This window comes from Rhopalosiphum padi, chromosome 3, assembly GCF_020882245.1.
Source record: "Rhopalosiphum padi isolate XX-2018 chromosome 3, ASM2088224v1, whole genome shotgun sequence".
Taxonomy (NCBI): Eukaryota; Metazoa; Arthropoda; class Insecta; order Hemiptera; family Aphididae; genus Rhopalosiphum; species Rhopalosiphum padi.
Genome location: NC_083599.1, coordinates 35,953,782 through 35,971,254, shown reverse-complemented (window position 1 = coordinate 35,971,254; position 17,473 = coordinate 35,953,782). Strand labels below are relative to the sequence as shown.

The 17,473-nt window shown below is 28.1% G+C and overlaps 2 protein-coding genes across 17 annotated transcripts in view; one reads left to right on the top strand and one right to left on the bottom strand.

Moving 5' to 3' along the window:
* The window catches only part of LOC132923974 (twitchin), an 81,098-nt gene extending 75,906 nt beyond the window's left edge, over window positions 1-5,192 (top strand). For 14 of the 16 annotated variants that reach the window (XM_060988008.1, XM_060988009.1, XM_060988007.1 and 11 more), the window contains 6 exons: window positions 388-544; window positions 1,367-1,483; window positions 1,679-1,876; window positions 2,451-2,564; window positions 3,621-3,821; window positions 4,404-5,192. In XM_060988008.1, the coding sequence (XP_060843991.1) occupies window positions 388-544; window positions 1,367-1,483; window positions 1,679-1,876; window positions 2,451-2,564; window positions 3,621-3,820 (786 nt within the window). In that variant the 3' untranslated portion in view covers window position 3,821; window positions 4,404-5,192. The remainder of the gene's footprint in view (window positions 1-387; window positions 545-1,366; window positions 1,484-1,678; window positions 1,877-2,450; window positions 2,565-3,620; window positions 3,822-4,403) is intronic. The other 2 variants (XM_060988010.1, XM_060988011.1) reach the window with 1 other exon arrangement.
* Window positions 5,193-7,327: 2,135 nt separating this feature from the next.
* LOC132926537 (cationic amino acid transporter 2-like) overlaps window positions 7,328-17,473 on the bottom strand; it is a 26,647-nt gene continuing 16,501 nt past the window's right edge. The window contains exons 9-13 of the mRNA XM_060990897.1: window positions 14,414-14,511; window positions 13,724-13,863; window positions 12,916-13,176; window positions 10,824-10,987; window positions 7,328-8,306 (exon numbers count right to left, since the gene is read on the bottom strand). Of these exons, the coding sequence (XP_060846880.1) occupies window positions 8,082-8,306; window positions 10,824-10,987; window positions 12,916-13,176; window positions 13,724-13,863; window positions 14,414-14,511 (888 nt within the window). The 3' untranslated portion in view covers window positions 7,328-8,081. The remainder of the gene's footprint in view (window positions 8,307-10,823; window positions 10,988-12,915; window positions 13,177-13,723; window positions 13,864-14,413; window positions 14,512-17,473) is intronic.

The following is a 17,473-nucleotide window of genomic DNA, read 5'->3' as shown; positions in this document are numbered from 1 at the left end:
AAAAAGAATTAGCCAAATCGGTCCAGCCGTTCATGCGTGATGCGATGACCAAGGGAAACAGGGATTCATTTTTATATATAGATATATATATATATATATAGGTACTCATGTATAGCAGTTAAAAATATTTAAAAACTAATAAATGTGATTTAATAATGATTTGTTTTTGTTTTTTTTAAGTGGATACCCGATAAATAAATATTGAATACAGTATAAACCAAAATCGACAATTTGTATGAATTAATTTTGAAATGTAGAATATGCACTGAGGGAATACTCAGAATACTCGATGATAATATATTATTCTTTTTTTATTTTAAACTAAGCTGTCTATGTAAAACTATATTATTATTTTTTTTTTATATTAAATCTACTGTTTTATTTTAGGCTATCAGTTCGTCTAACGTCTTAGATCTGAAATACAAAAACCGATTGGCGACGTTGAAGATCAATGAAGTATTCCCCGAAGATGCCGGAGAATATATCTGTAAAGCTACCAACTCATTGGGAGTTAAAGAAACGAGCTGCAAACTCACAGTCAAAGGTGCATAATTCTAACCTATTAAACACAATAATACACTATACGCACAATCACCCACTGGAAATATCTTTAGAACAAACTATTATTTTATACTAACTCCGTTTTTCAATAAACCGTATTGAAAATATGAAATAACTATAATTAGTATCCGCTGAGACTTACCAGTTGTCAACTTGTTTAAAAATAAAACATATTATTATATTGTATTGTGCATATGGTACGTTGAATAAAAAATGCTATATAATATAAATACAAAGATACAATATTATTGACAATTTTAAAATCATTCTGTACCTGTATGTGTACCTCAAAAATATAATATAATCGAAATATCAAATATAGCATTAAATTAATATGAACAGAAAAAATACTAAAATTATTTTAGACCCGATTTTTTTTTTATACATTATTTCCACGATTTTTTTCAAATCACTGATTATTTTGGCACACACAAAGTTATCTAAAGATTGCCTAAAGTAGGTACTTATAATACCCTTCATAGATCATAATAAATTAATAACATTCTGTTTATAATGAAATTATTTATTATTATTTAGATTCGCCATTTTTGTGTTATGCCCAATCACTAAATATTTATGACAATATAATATTTAATTTTAATTTTATGCATTCTAAAATCAAATAATAATATTGGTTTGATTGGTACCCGCTGACTAACACAATAGACGCATTATAAATGTATAATGACATAATGATATTATACCACAAGTCCGTGAATGACTGCAGTAATAATTAACTTGACACACCTTAAACATAATATTATGACAACGATTTTTCACAACGTCCTTTCGTGAATAATTACAGCTGTGGACGTATCCAATAACAAAAGCCGAAACGACTCGCCTCCAGTAATTGCCAGCCACCTGACATCGGCTACGGTAACCGATGGCGATGCAGTGACACTCCAATGCCAAATCATCGGTAAATATGAATATCTAATTGACTTAGCAGTGCTCTAACATAACATAATACCTGTTTAAATTGATTTCAGTATAATATTTACATAATACTGAACAATTTAACTAACTTTGGTTTTACCTCTGTGTACCTAATTATTATTATAACGTCATATTATTGTTACTTACGCGACCGTATTCTATATGATTGTTGGGACAGGAGCCAATAAATTCGATGTAGTATGGCTTCACAACCACAAGGAAATAAAACCTAGTAAAGATTTCGACTACGCCAACGTGGCCAACGTTTACACCCTGAAAATTGCTGAAATTTTCCCTGAAGATTCCGGTACATACACTTGCGAGGCGTTTAACGACGCCGGCGAAGCTTTCAGCAGTTGTTCGATCTTCGTTCTAGGCAAGTACCTCTACGTACCTATTACGAAAATAATATTGAAATATCATTATCAAATCATGTCACGTTACGTACGACCAAACCGCCCAATAGATTATTATATGACTAAATAGTATCTTCTCAAATACCTACCAAAATATTAAAATTTTAGGTATAATCTTTATTTATTTTTATCGTAAATAATAATTATACATTTTTTTACGAAAACTTTATTTTATCATTTTAACGATTATACGAGTAAACTCAAATTATAAATGTGTAGTAACAATTTTGTAATTAAGCGGTATCTCAAAAATAATAAAAACAAATTTGGAAAGACTTGTTATAATATTCTTACCTTAAAACATCTTTATAATAACTATATATTCCTTACTTCTTTGATTTTGTAATTATTTGTTGGAAATTAGTATACATTATTTAGTACCCATTCCTATTGTTATTATGACCACAATTATTTAATAATATAAAATATGGTCTATAAATAAGATAAATATTGTGCGATCTTGCTGTAACCTGTATTTTTATGTAAACGACTAACTCGTGTTTATAACCTATTTATATATGTTATATATTCTAGGTGCGAAAGAAAAGCCCAAAGGCATGACGTTCCAAAGTTTCCCCAAGTCGGTGACGGTACAAGACAAAGAAAGCGTTGAAATAGAATGCGAAATCCTTGGAAAACCGACAAGCGGTAAGCGTAGCTATGATACCTATAAGTTTTATAATATTATACATTAGTGATATTCAGACGATTCAAGGAGAAGGTGCTTAAGAATAATAAGTCACGCCAAACAAGTTTTCGTATAGCTGTCGATTTGGTTCTCCTTAAACGTAATCGAGTTCCTAGCAATGGTACTTCATATGGTTGCAATTGTAGTTTAACTTTGGATATCTGATAGTCGAACATTACATCTTCTATAGTTTTCCGTTAAACGCTAAGTCGCATATATGTAACTAAGCCTTTCCTAATAATAATTTTATAGAGAAAGAGAACAGCCTACTAACATTTTTGAAATTTAACAACCAAAAACTGATAACTGCTACCTACATCGTAAATTAATTTCGTTTAATATTCTACCTTCAAGGCAACAAATCATAATAATACAATAATGACATCTTACTTTATAAATATTTTCGAAAAATTATTGTTACTTCGTCCAAATTAATTTAATATTTCAACTTTTTTAGGGCATATTATTTTATAATAAATATTCAGATGCGTACCTAATACTCATTCTATTACACGGCATGTAACCGGTGATAATAATAATTACTTCTTTAACTCTATCTATAGCCTTTAAAGGACAATATTTTGTATAATTTAAGTTTTATTTATCAATAGCTATTCACTGTTTGATATGTGGGTAGTTCATTCCAGCTGTGACTGATTGATGGAATGCCTAATCAACATTACTATTTACAAACCTCCTAAGTAGATATATTTATTTATAAACAGTTTCAAACTTCCAATCCAAACACGAACTTGATTAAACTATTAACCCAATATTTAAATCATTGTTATCAAACTAAATCACCTTGTTGATATAAAAAATGTACCTATAAGTAGTATCCTTATATTTTATGACGATTTGTGACGGTGCACTGGCGACGACTAGGACCATCCAAGGGCCCCATATTATGTCTATTTTTGGTTGGCAGTTATTGACATCATGTTAAAAATGATCCACGTTTTTATTAGATTGGCCGGTGTTTACTTAATACATTTTACATTTATATAACATTATAGTTACCTGGATTAAAGACAACGTTCCTATTGGCGAAGATTCGAGTATTTACCAATTTATGCAAGTTGATAATAAATATCGAATGAAAATACTCAGAGCCGGTCATGACGACATTGGTCAGTACGTGGTCGAAGCAAAGGATTCCAGTGGCGCACAAGTCGCAGCCGCATTTTCAGTCAATTTGTCATTCTTATCCGAATAAAGTGAGTGTGTCGAGAATCAAGATGATTTCGATCAAACCGAATAATCATATACCTAGTGTTTTATTGTTGATATCTAGTACGTTTTCTTATAAGTTATGCGACTGGGCATATATTATGTATTTAATTTTTATCTACGTTAGACCAATATTATTTAACATTATTAAATTTACTGCCCACAAACAGAAAATAGAATAAAATGCGTACTGACGATACCTACGCTTCCCTAAAGTCAATAATTCGCATTTGTATTTGTATCCATTATATTTTGGTATTGATTTTTCTTATCAAATTAAAAAATAATAATAAAATAATTTTAAATCTTAATATATTTATCTAAAAATATTCTTTCTTTAAAAAACAGAAATTTAAGGTTTTAATTTAGAGTTTTATTTATAATGGGCTACGCCAATGATATTTGGCTCTTGTACTTAAGTATTATATCTACCAATACATGAATATTGATATAATGCCTATAACAAACAATTACGATTTTGTCAAAATTCGGAACAAGAAAAAATATGTAATAAACGTGCAATACATTTAATGCAATATTCGTGTTAATTAAAATCAATTCATTTTCAGATTTCACATCATAATCAACGTTCAAGATAATGAAACTACAAACCATTGTCAAATAATGTACGACAAAAAAATAAAAATAAAAATATCAAACCTGTATCGTTTTATCGAAGTTGTAAATTTCCATTATTTATGTATAGCAAGTATTATTTTACAATTTTTTTTTTTTATCAAATTATATTAAAAATCATTATTAACATTCACGATTCACCTACCTTATGAATACAACTGCAGACGTGCAGTTTACGCATAGGTTTTATTAATTTGATAATATTATAATTATGATCAAATAATATTCGTGGCCCAAATGCTATATATGTAATTGTTTTTTTGCACAAAAAAAAATTACCAAAGTACTAAAAAATAAGTTTAATAATTTATAAATCGTATATTATCGTTTGTTAATATATGTACCTATTTTATTGTTTACGCGGACATTTAAAAAATAAATCCAAAGAAAAATGTATTCACAGATGACACAGCAATCGTGATAAAAATTTAGATCATACAAATTAGAAAATATTTTTTTTCTCGAATGCTAAATAATTGGCAACTGTACGCTTTCATACAAAATTATTATTTCATTATTATGGTTTAAGTATATGTTGTTTATTTTTATCCCATAGATTTCAGCTTTGATAGACACTCTTATTATCAGCTATTAACTACCTATTAAATATTACGATGTTATAACATAAGTGTTTTATTTTAGTGTTTAATAATTTATTGTGTTATATTTATTTTAGGTTATAATATTGTTTTAATTAAAAATAACGTGTTGATCATTATCAATCATGATTTCGTTTATTTTATTCTCCTATAAATAATATTATTATCATAGATTATAGAATAGGACCCATGAAAATGTGTATTATTTATGTAATTTTTTTTTATTTTTATGCCAGATAGGAGCATAATAGGTTATTAGCCTATCGGGTATTTACTCATCCACTAACTAAAATTTCAAATAATATATATCAATAATAATGTACATTTTATCTAGATAACTATTTAACTATATGTATATAATGCTGTAAACGTATTCGCAGCAACGTATACGTGTATATGTTCTAGTGCTCTAGCTACCTACTACCGAAACATAACTTTTAGTTAAACTTAACGCCACTTAAAATGTGAAAAATATCTAATAAGAATTTCGATTATATTGTTTAACGTTTTAGAAAAATTAAGATATTTTTAGGTAAATGTCGACTGAAGTATGATAATAATATTACAATATATCTAGCTGATGAGCTGTTCAGCGTTGCCCGTGACAAATGAAATGCACGTGATTCTTAAACTCTGTTAAATACTTAAATGTTAACCTATTTTTATAGCGCAGTTATTCGGGTTGTTTTGACCAAATATAAAATACAAACTATGATCTAATTATATTCAATCATAATAATTAATAACTAATATTTATTTTTTGTAACTATAGTTAAGTAAAGTAACCTATGATACTTCTGGATCTTTCCGAATATTTTACGAAAATCGGTCGAAACTTCGGATTTGCATTAGGGTCATATTTTTAAGCACTTTGATTTTATACAGGAGATATTATATTTATTAGGTAATTATTACAACTTCAGATCCTGCGCGACGCGTTGCTTGTGGAAATTGAATACTGCCAGTGGATTTAACATGTATCAAACTCCGTTTGTTAAATATAAACTACACGTCATATATTTTTGACACATTCTTTCGGGTGGTTTTGATCAAATTTAAAATACAGGTGTAAAATTATATACAATTATAATAGCTATTTGATTTACTGTAATCGATGGCATCCTTATACACAAACAACAAAATATTTGATTTCCGTTTGTCGAAACGAAATTCCCGCATTGACTCATTTTTGAAATGTACTTTTTTACAATTTTTTTTTTATTGCACGTTCAGATGATCACTAGAAAAACGACTATTATTCCAAAGTTTGAGTTAATGCGTTTCGTTGTTTTTGAGAAGTATAGCGATCCGCGATAGTATAGTTGTGGTGTTTGGCCTTTATATATTATATAGATTTAGTCACAAAATCATTAAGTCGATAACCTACAAAGGCCACAATGGATCAATCTTCTATTCAGATGTACTACCCAGAATAGCGGAGTGCGGGGAAATTAGAAATTATAGACGTCATTCGAGTAATGTAGACAACCCAAAATCGATGATATAATTACTCGGAACATCGATTGTATATAGGAGACATTTGAATTGATTAGGCACATACTGAATTGAAGGTTTAACAGTGGCGAACGAGGAGATTAATTATTGCGATACCGTTGACGCAATAAAATATAATTTCTCTTCAAATGCATAGCGGAGGAATGCAAATTAGATATTATCCGAGTAATAATAATCACTTAGATCGGAGAATAGATTTCCGTTCAATCGATATCAGATAATCGCATTGATTCGTCGTCACCGCGAACAAATGTATAGAAATTTCAATAGTAATGTGTGACGGTGTCTGAATTGTTGAACTACCGAAGGAACCCGCCCTTACTCTTCGAGAATAGGTATAATGTTAGGTATAGTGGTACAGTGGTAAATCATAAATCAGATATAACCCGAGTAATATCGCCTTCACTCGTACGATGATAATAAAAATAATAATAATAATGGACCGTCACAACGATATGTAATAATAGGTTATTTTTACATTCAATATTTCACAATTCATCGTTAAACTATATAAACGGACATATCGGTATTGGTATACGACTATAGTGTTGACCGACCTAAACTACGATATAAACTAATAACGACGAGTTATGTCTTGGTCTTCAAATGTATGTTAGAGTGACAGTGGAGACTTTGCCTAGTTTTGCATCTCTCTGCAAATAGCAATCGCCAATATCACGACGCGGTCCAGTGTATACCTAGCCCGGGGTCGGTCTTCTTACAGTAAAATATTTGCAAGCCAATTGATCGAGTCATTAGTTCGTATATTAAACAAAAATGTACATAATAAAAATGAATGTTATAAATAAATAAAAAAAAAAATAGGATAAATAATCGTTTAAACAAAATGGAGTCACAGGTGTATTTTGACATGAGACATTTAAAAAAAATACGAAACGACACGTTTAAGACGCGTATTTTATAAAAAGTATTTAACGTTGTTTCTGTAAAAATATAACTGTCATGATAAAAAAAAAACAAACAAACAAACAAACAAGCAAACAAATAATATATTAATAATAATTTCGGAGATTCACTACCGCCGATGACGATGACTATGACGACGGCGCTTGTATTGATATTGTGAAAAATTTTGAAATAATTGTCCTCGGATCATTTTGTATAGATTATATAATATTATTATTGTTATATTATTTTGAAGGTATAGTGGTATAAAGTCATATTTTTTTTTTTATTATTATTATTATTATTATTATTATTTTTGTACAAATGCATAAGACGGTGATGTGTACGTATCGTGGGTGGGTTATAGCGAATAACGGAATTGTTGTAGTCTCTAGATCCGTTATCTCTATTTTTAAACCCGACTCTCGCACACATACACACACACACATGTAAACGCACTATGCACACACTACATATTCACTCTCACATTCTATCTTTGTCTATCTCTCTCCCTCAAACACGCACCCACACACGATGTCTCTTACACGTTCGCCTCATCCCCCTCCCTCCCACCCCACCGTCGCCCCCGCGCTAATAGACTTGGATTTCATAACGTATCTGTTTCATATACGTTTCATCGACGATCCGACGCTGGTTCAACCGTTCCACGCTGTACCGGAGTCCGTAGAACAGGTAAATCAACACGCCGATGAACAGCCAAACAGTGAATCGTATCCAAGTGGACGTGTCCAGTTGCGTCATGAGGTAGATGTTGAGGACGACGCTCAAGCACGGCACAAACGGGACGCAAGGTACCTGTAACGAGGAATAGAGATGTTTAACGTTTAACCGGTTGTGGTAGGCCCCCCTAGTTGTGGTGAAGAGGGGCAGGTTTTAACTGAAAATAATTAAATTTAAACCGTGTCGACTGACGGACATCTCATCCGAAAATGATTTAACTGAAGATATCTAGTCGGAATATTAATATTCGACAGATAGTATATTAGCCAATACATATTTTAGCTGACAAATATATTAGGCTTATTTATGCACTTCTTTATCGGGATTGTCAATTTTTATGTAAGTGCCCTTAGGTACTTATTATAAATTAAAAATTCAATTATGCATTGATATCAAAATTATTAAATTGACTAAAAATCAGGGCGATCATTGTCGGCATAATATTATATTTATTTTAAATAATGGTATAACATAATATAATTAAATCTGTTTGTACATTTTGTGATAAAAAAAATTCAAGATTTAAATTAGAGCTATAAATTAAGTAGCTAACATTTCTACTAAAAGTTTAATAATGAAATTATATTTATCATTCCCTGATATACCTATAAGTACTTTACTTCGTTATATCACACAAGTTTTAGAAAATTAATAAAACATTTTTTACTTAATTTTCGTAGAAATTACTACTTAAGCAATAATATTTTGTCTGTAAGAATTTTTTTTTTTTTGAAAAACTAGAACTAAAAAAAATTATATACGTTTAATTATTTTAACTATATACTCGTAATTATTACTTATTAGTTATTAGTTATTTCAGTAGGTACCGATACATACATTCGATGTGATATGTATGAATACATATAAGGTGTGAATACACATATGGTACTTTAAGGTGTTCTTCAATTTCAATAGAAAATAGAAAAATATTATTAAATATTACTTATATTATTTAACTTACCCACCCACTAGTCACTACCTAGTGATTCAATAATAATTTTTATTAAATTATAACATGCAAAATTGTAATAACTACGTATTTGCTTACTTATATAAATTATTCGAGTTTACTCATATAAATCATTAAGGCCTAAGGGTATATTATATTAAACGCGTAGCGGCTATTGATGTATACCAAGTATAAATAACACTACTTATTAGTACAAAATATTATTTAATTAAATTATAACGAAAATGTATAGATGTAATATAAAATGTTAATAATCACGATCGTGAGATAACTTTATCTTTGATGTAACTAGCGGTTTCATTTTTACCACAACAGAAATTACTTTTAAATAAGTAATAATTAATTCGTAAAACTTCGTTAATTTTTAAGAATTTAGTTTAATTATAATGCCTATGCAAAATTATTAAATTAAAAAAAAACAAAATCAATTCATTTCAGATAAATTACTCATAAATATTTTTTTATAATATAAATTTGTTTTTCCATGGGTTCATTAGTTCATAAAAATAATTCCACGTGCCATGTTTCATTTTATTATGGCAATTTTATTTCCAAGTAAAATGTAGTTTAAAGATAAATCGCATAATGAACCTTAAAAACAAAATTGAACAAATTTGTTATCTAGCTACATCCAGACTGCGGCACGTGGCATGTGCCTTTTTATTTCGATATTCTCAATATTGTAAAATAGCATTTCGAACCACAGGACGTCCAGATAAATAAAAAAGGTATCTTAAGTACTAAATTAATTACATAAATATATTATGACTATTATGTCCTATTGATATAAGCATTATTGTTCATTAATCGTCATTCGTTTGTAACTATCATATTCATGAGTTCAATTTTTTTTACATGTTACTGTCCTTGATTTCCATTATTATATATGTATACAATAAATAAATATAAACTCTCTCTAAAAAGGGAAAAAACATACTCTTATATTTACTAAGTTATTACTTTATTAGTATAATCGGAGAAAAATATTATATCTTCTAATATTATAGCTGATATTATGTCAGTCGAAATATTTATCGACTATAATGCGGTTCTAATACTTGTCCATTTAATTATTTTTCGGCTTAAATACAGATTGGACAAAATATTTTTATGCACTTTCATTAAAGCTATCCATATACACCATTAAGCATAGTTAGCCTTTATAAAAACCCTTCCTTCCCCCTACGCACCTACTACAGGATAATATTTCTAGAGGAGAAATTAAATTTTGTCAATAATTCAAAATCACAGACATGAAACAGTTTCCTATAGATTAAAATACGTAAATGAAAAGTATGGAGTATTTTGTATAATTCATGTGACATACTAAATATAGACATTACAAATATAAGGATTTGAAATAATTATAATTTATTCGTCTCCATTTACCGAGCGAGATAATCCCTTAAGACTATAGTATATTGATATGTAATTAGACCTAAATGATTTCAGTATATTCTTCATTATATCTATAATGAAAGATACAATAATCATGTTATTCATATCCCATAAAATATATTTTAAAAAAGGTAGATATTGCTAAACGTAGTTATCGAATTCCCTTGTCCCCGTACGTCGTAACACCCGTGAATCCAAAGTAATTTTAATAACTATATAATTACGTGGAATGTAGGCCGATTTGTAGACTGTGGTTGTCTCGATAACGAATAGCAAAGCACCAACAAACACACTCCGAAAAAAATGCATGCCGCACATGTGACTGTGTTGAACTTTCCTTCGTTTTGAACAATCGAGATGGACGAACAGAAGCATATGGACACGATAACTGATGAAAAAAAAACAAAAATAAAATCTTTGAGTACAGATAATAAGTATTTTATAAACGGTGGAAAATAATTTTCACCTAATATAACCGTTTTTAAACTATAATAATGACGATGTATTTCACTGTTACGTAAGTTGTTGATTTGATTGACGAATTTAAACAGTAATTTTGGTGAAAATGATTAGTATTATGATTTTAAATGTATAATAATTATTATTAATTATTACATTAAAAAACACGATTCTAAATAGATCTAAACTTAATATTACTACTAATAATAATAATACTTAATATTTAGTGGTTCTTAACACTATTATAGGACAGTAGACCATTGCAAATAAAATTATCATTAAATTTAAAAAAACAATATCTTAAGAATTTGCGTATATAGTTGTTTTTATTTGCGATTACCTCGAATTAACATTTTAAAATTCAGCGTATAAAATATTTTATGATTTTGTATTTTTCGATAAAACATAATGACAATAAATAATGAATCTTAAACAAGGAAGTATGTGTAATTATGTTTTGAAAAACATATGCCATGCAAAAAAAATCGCTGGGGAAATGGTGTTTGGTCATTATCCCCCAACCACCCACAGTTACGCCACTGTAGATTTTATCTGCATCGGGTGAATAAATATGACAGACGCGATTAGTTTTAATCAAATCGTTTACACGTTTATTTGCGATTTTAATACTGGGAATTCACAATTACTTTGTCAGGAGGTCAATCGCCTGATTTTGACATAAAATACGTCGGTGGACAAACCAATAGATTTTTTTTTAAACAAAATCATTTTAATCAACTTATACATTGGCATTAACATGGTGTCAAGTTATGTGTAGGTTTCATTATATCATTAACTATTATTATTTAAATTCCAGACGCGTCAAGTGTGTTGGATATGCAAAAGAACCACAAATTGGAAAGAAAATTTTAATAATAGCAATAATTATTGTTTAGTATTAAATTATTAAAAGTAAAACTGAACCATCCCACACAAAACTAATTCACCGATTATTCAGGATTGAATATTTTAAAACATTAATGCTAAATGGTTCTTAAAGGACATCACAACACTAAAAACAAGTTTGCTTAGATTTAAAGTTTATCATTCTCTAAATAATATGTTGTGGGTCTCACATTTAAACGCTAATTATTCAATGAGATATAGGCGTTTGAAAATATGCGTGTGACATCATAGAGCCGAAGTCGGAACATTGTTTACGTGCAAAAGTGTCTAGATTAATACAACAATTTCAATCGTTGAATAGAATATTTTTAAATTTTTTTTTATACAACCATAAGCGTTTCTTTTTGTTTATGACACTGGTGTAATTTTAATTTTGATACACTTTCTAATTTTTTTATAGTAGATAAAAATATTATTGTCAATTTTGTAAAATTCGGTTTGCGCGGCAATACGACGCCAGTCGCGAACTCAATAATTTTACTAAAGTATAATTACTTATAATATGTATACAACAAAAGGATATATTCAATTTTTTATGAAAAAAAATTCTGAAATACTATTTTAAGTTATTAAAATCATTGTGTAAATCAAACTACTTTTACATATAAAACATAGGCGGCTACTCAGTCGTCGACTCTATGACGTCACGCGGCTATTCATAAACTATCATTATCTCGTTGAATAATTATTTTTTTAACTTCGGATTTTTACCAAAATGATTATTGTGTTGACTACAATAATACACCAATAAACTTAAAATTAAAAAAAAATAGTGTTGTGAAATAGTGTCCTTTAAATGTAAAATAAAATAAAATATAATATATTATATAGTTAAGAGTAGTTTTTAAAACACTCGCGTATACTCGTCACTTTGATAATCAAATAGTATGATAATTTTCGTGACCTTAAAGTTCACAATTCGAAGGATCAATTCAACTGAATAATACTTACGATAAACCATTATTATAATGATCGAGGTTCGGCCAGTGTTTTTTGTTGTAATCTGTGACTTTGGAAGATTGAAACTGGATGATAATAATCTCATGAGAGATACTCGAAATCTACCGTTGTCTCTTATTTTACACTCTTCGGAATCATCGTTTGTATAACGCAAAATTAGAACACATATACACACGAGCGAGTATGCCATTAACGTACCAATGGACATCATGTTCATTAATTGTTGCAGATCAAAAAGGCTAGATAAAATCGCTAAACATACAAATTTATTTCGTATTAATTAATTATACTATATAATATGTCAAATATGTTATAATATTAGGTAAGTAGCCAAAATGTACAGAGAAGTTCGATTTTATAGTTATAAAAACAGTGTCAAATTTATTAATTCAACTAATATTAATATCGTTTGTAAGCTACACATAAGAAACATATTTTTTTAAATTATATTATAATAAGATATCAAAATTAAATATTTTGAATCTTTTTTATAAAAAATATAAAGGTACAACCTCATTTTTTTAAATGAAAAAAGTAAAAATGGTAAAATTTCATATTATACATCCAAATTTATAACAAAAACTGCGTATTACAGTGAAAACTGTATTTGCCAATAATCAGTCAACTTCTTATGAAAAATTATAAAATCAAAATGTTTAAAAGATACTTTATAAAAATAGTAATTAGATTATTTAGGTAGTTATCGCACTTCGATTTTCATATAAAATACCTAATTTACGATATTATATTATATAAGTGCGTGCGTGCTTAATTTTTATTCTATATTTATATTACTTACCAGCAAAAGCTCCACATATGAATGTACCCCAAAATGGAGTTTTTGTTTTGGAATCAACTTTAGAAAAAATGTGAAACAATAACCCGTCGGAAGCCATGGAGTACAATATTCTGGGTAAGGGAAACAGTGTACCGATCATGCTGAAAACAGATTAATTATTTACATCGCATACAAAATTTAAATTTTATTGTTTGCCATTCGATGTAGTTATACGTATATTATATTATATGGTATGGAATGATTGATATAAGTACATATTCACTATTCAGCTAGGTATTAAGTAAAAACGCGCAAGTCCGCACTGATGAGTGGGATTTATCTTTTTATTGGAAGTATTCCATATAAATTTCAACCACGCTAAATGTTGACATGTGAATACGAATCGACGACCACCTGAGGTTTTTTGCAATCAGCACCGCCATCTCCTTACCCACGCACATGCTATGTTTAGGTCGAACAGTTTTAAGACCATAAATCGAATATACGCATGCCTATACACGCATTGTATACAAAATGTTAATATATTATCACATTATATAGTATCAAGTTGTTTTGATGAATATTTAGTTAGTTATGTACCTGACTATATGTTATATTGTTATTGCATGTCATACTGGTTATAATATCAAATTAATGATTACTTGTTAGAAAAAACAATTTGTTTTTAATGTAAATAGCTTTTGTACATACTTTGTGCATAAAGCAAACACTGCTCCGATTGTAACAATCCATTCAAGTGCATGCCATTCCATCTGTTGGTATATGTGTGGGAAGGGAGCTTCTGGATCCTTTTATAAAATAAAAGTAAAACGAACATTAAAACCTTAAAATTAATCAAGGTCAAAACTTACAACGGTTAAAAAATCCAGTGTTAAAAACCAACGATTCTTTAATACTTTGTAATTGGACGTAGAATCCAAATTAAAAAAATAATAATAATAATATATTTTGATTTAGATTGGATTTTAGCAAAGGATATTTTGTCCTTGGATATTTTTCGCGCAATACTCGTTATAGTATATATATATATAACTTGAGAAAGTTCGGTAAATTTGATAGGAAAAAAGTAAAAGTTCAGTCTCCTTCACCATAATTATGTACGCTCAGACAGTTTTTTATTTATTATATTCCGACAGCAACATTGAAAATGTTCTAAAAATATAACTATAAAAGTGATATACTGATATATCTTAATTGAATATTTTATTTGTAAACAAAATATTACTATTACCTAATTTGAAAAAACCCATACAAAACCAATTACTGACATTTTAATTCGTATATTTACACTCAGACTTACAGTCTATTAATTTTTTTTTAAATACCTTGAAAAAATAACTATTTATATAAAAGAAAAACACTGACTAAATTAAAATTGAATCGATTAAATAAAAATGTCATAAACAAATTACATAATATTTACATTTTTATATAAGCGACACATTCAATTATAAGTAAATGTGAATTTTTTAGGGTATAGAATAACGTAAAAATAGTCTTGCTTAATATTTACAACAAATAATCAACTCACAATTAACGAATTCATTTATAAAATAACTTTACTTCAAAGATCGAAACATAAAATGTAAGCCATTTCATTTGACTAAAATCTCATTAGAACCTTGCAGCTAATAAAGTTAATTAAAATATATTGAAACATATTAATTCAAATTATATACTAGATTGCATGTTATTATATTATACAGATTATTTTAATGATAAACTAATAAAACATTTCAACTATTCGTCTCAATATTCTAACCTTTGTGTTCTTTTTGTCATACATTCTGTAACTTCTAGACATTTCAAACTAGTTTATGAGAAAATGCATACTATATTCAAGTAAGTGTATAAATAAAAATAAATACTACATCAAATCGGTTTGAATTCATCTCAAAATTGTCTATATAGAAGCATCAATGGAAGTTGAAATGCTGCTGATCATTTGAACGTCAACTTCAATAAGTTATTTAGATTTGTTGAATTTATTCAATTTAACACAATGCTAAATTCGAGGAAAAAATCTAAGAGTTAGGATTTATTTTCTAGAATCTTTATAGGAACTAACAAAATGGATATACATTTAAAAAAGTACATCAACGCCACAACATCATTCAGCCGTATTTTGAGATCAAATGTAAATGTACAATTCTGAAAATCAGCCATGAGTAACGATTTTCTATTTATCAAAAATAAAATAAATATAATAAGACTTAAATAAATTACAGAAACGGCGAGACTCCAAAATTTAATAGTTCATAATAAATCCGTTCAATCCTTAAATTATTTTATTTTCTTCAAAAACTTATAACGATACAATACGTATATTATAGTTTTATTTTTATTTTAAAAGATTTTTATAATATTTTAAAACAATTTAAATCACTTGTGTACAACATAAACAAAAAATTACACAACTAACCGATGGCTAAAAATAATAATAAAAAATTACGAATAAAATAAATAAATTATTTGGCTAACGACACTTAATTTATTAATTTAATATTTTAAAATTATGTCACGTTATTATCTATTGACTACATATTTGCTTTAAAAATGTAAATAGTTGATTATATAGTAGAAAGATATAAATTATGTAATATTAAGGGAGGACGCGTTAATTATATATTTCACACTTTCGACTCTTCAAGTTGATCAACATTTATGAATAAGAGTTCATTCAATCCGTCAAGAGATACTGAGTAGTAGGTATCGCAACTTATAATTGTCGCCTTATGTAATTACACTTACACAAAAATATAATACTATATAGTCTTAAACATAAATATAATATATTCTACTATATAAGTGTTATAATAATATTATAAGTGTTGATTAACTGCAGTAGGAACCTATACTAATAAGGACTTGATTATCAAACAATAACGGTAATGGCGAATAATACGTTTTATTTAATGTGCCTACCTATTGGCGATAACATGCAAAAATAAATAATGTTATATCAATTCATTATGGTTATCAAAAATTCCAACTGTACATTCGACTTTTTATTTTGATTATTGGCTAACAAAACATGTTTTATCGTGCTTAATGGACGTCATTATTTTTTTGTAGTTCAAAAATGGCGATCTCGTGAGGAAATGAAAACATATTAAATTATGCAAACGTCAATCATTGTTTGTCAACTATAGGTAAAACTACTCCATGCCCAAAATAATTCTTCTTGCCAATTTAAAACATATAAGCAGCTCTGGTCACCGCGAATGCGTAACACAATAACTTGATGATTATGTATTTTTAATTGTATATTTTATCGAATAAAAAACAGACCTTCTGATATTATTATTGTAAATTATTATAATATGCACAGAAAAGTCATCATGTTATAAATGAAATGGAAAAAAAGTTTTTTAATTTGCTGACATTACTTATTGGTATAGAACAATATTAATCTAATCTCTATAACATTGGAGAAGTAATTTTACCGTATTGATAAATTGATATTTTACAAGACTAAAAACTAAGTGTTTGACTCGATGATTCCCTATACTACCAATTATAATTGTTAATAAATTAAACAAGTCTCGCCCACACTTCAAGAAAATGTACTCAATAAAACATCCAATAAGCTGAATAAAAGTTCAGATAAATATACACTGTACCTAAAATACGATTATTAGGTTTATATTTTAATGCAGAATCCAATAAAACAAAAATAATGGACGTGACCATAACATTACAATTTACATATGCGCAATAATACATTCGACATATTTAGTACAACGAACA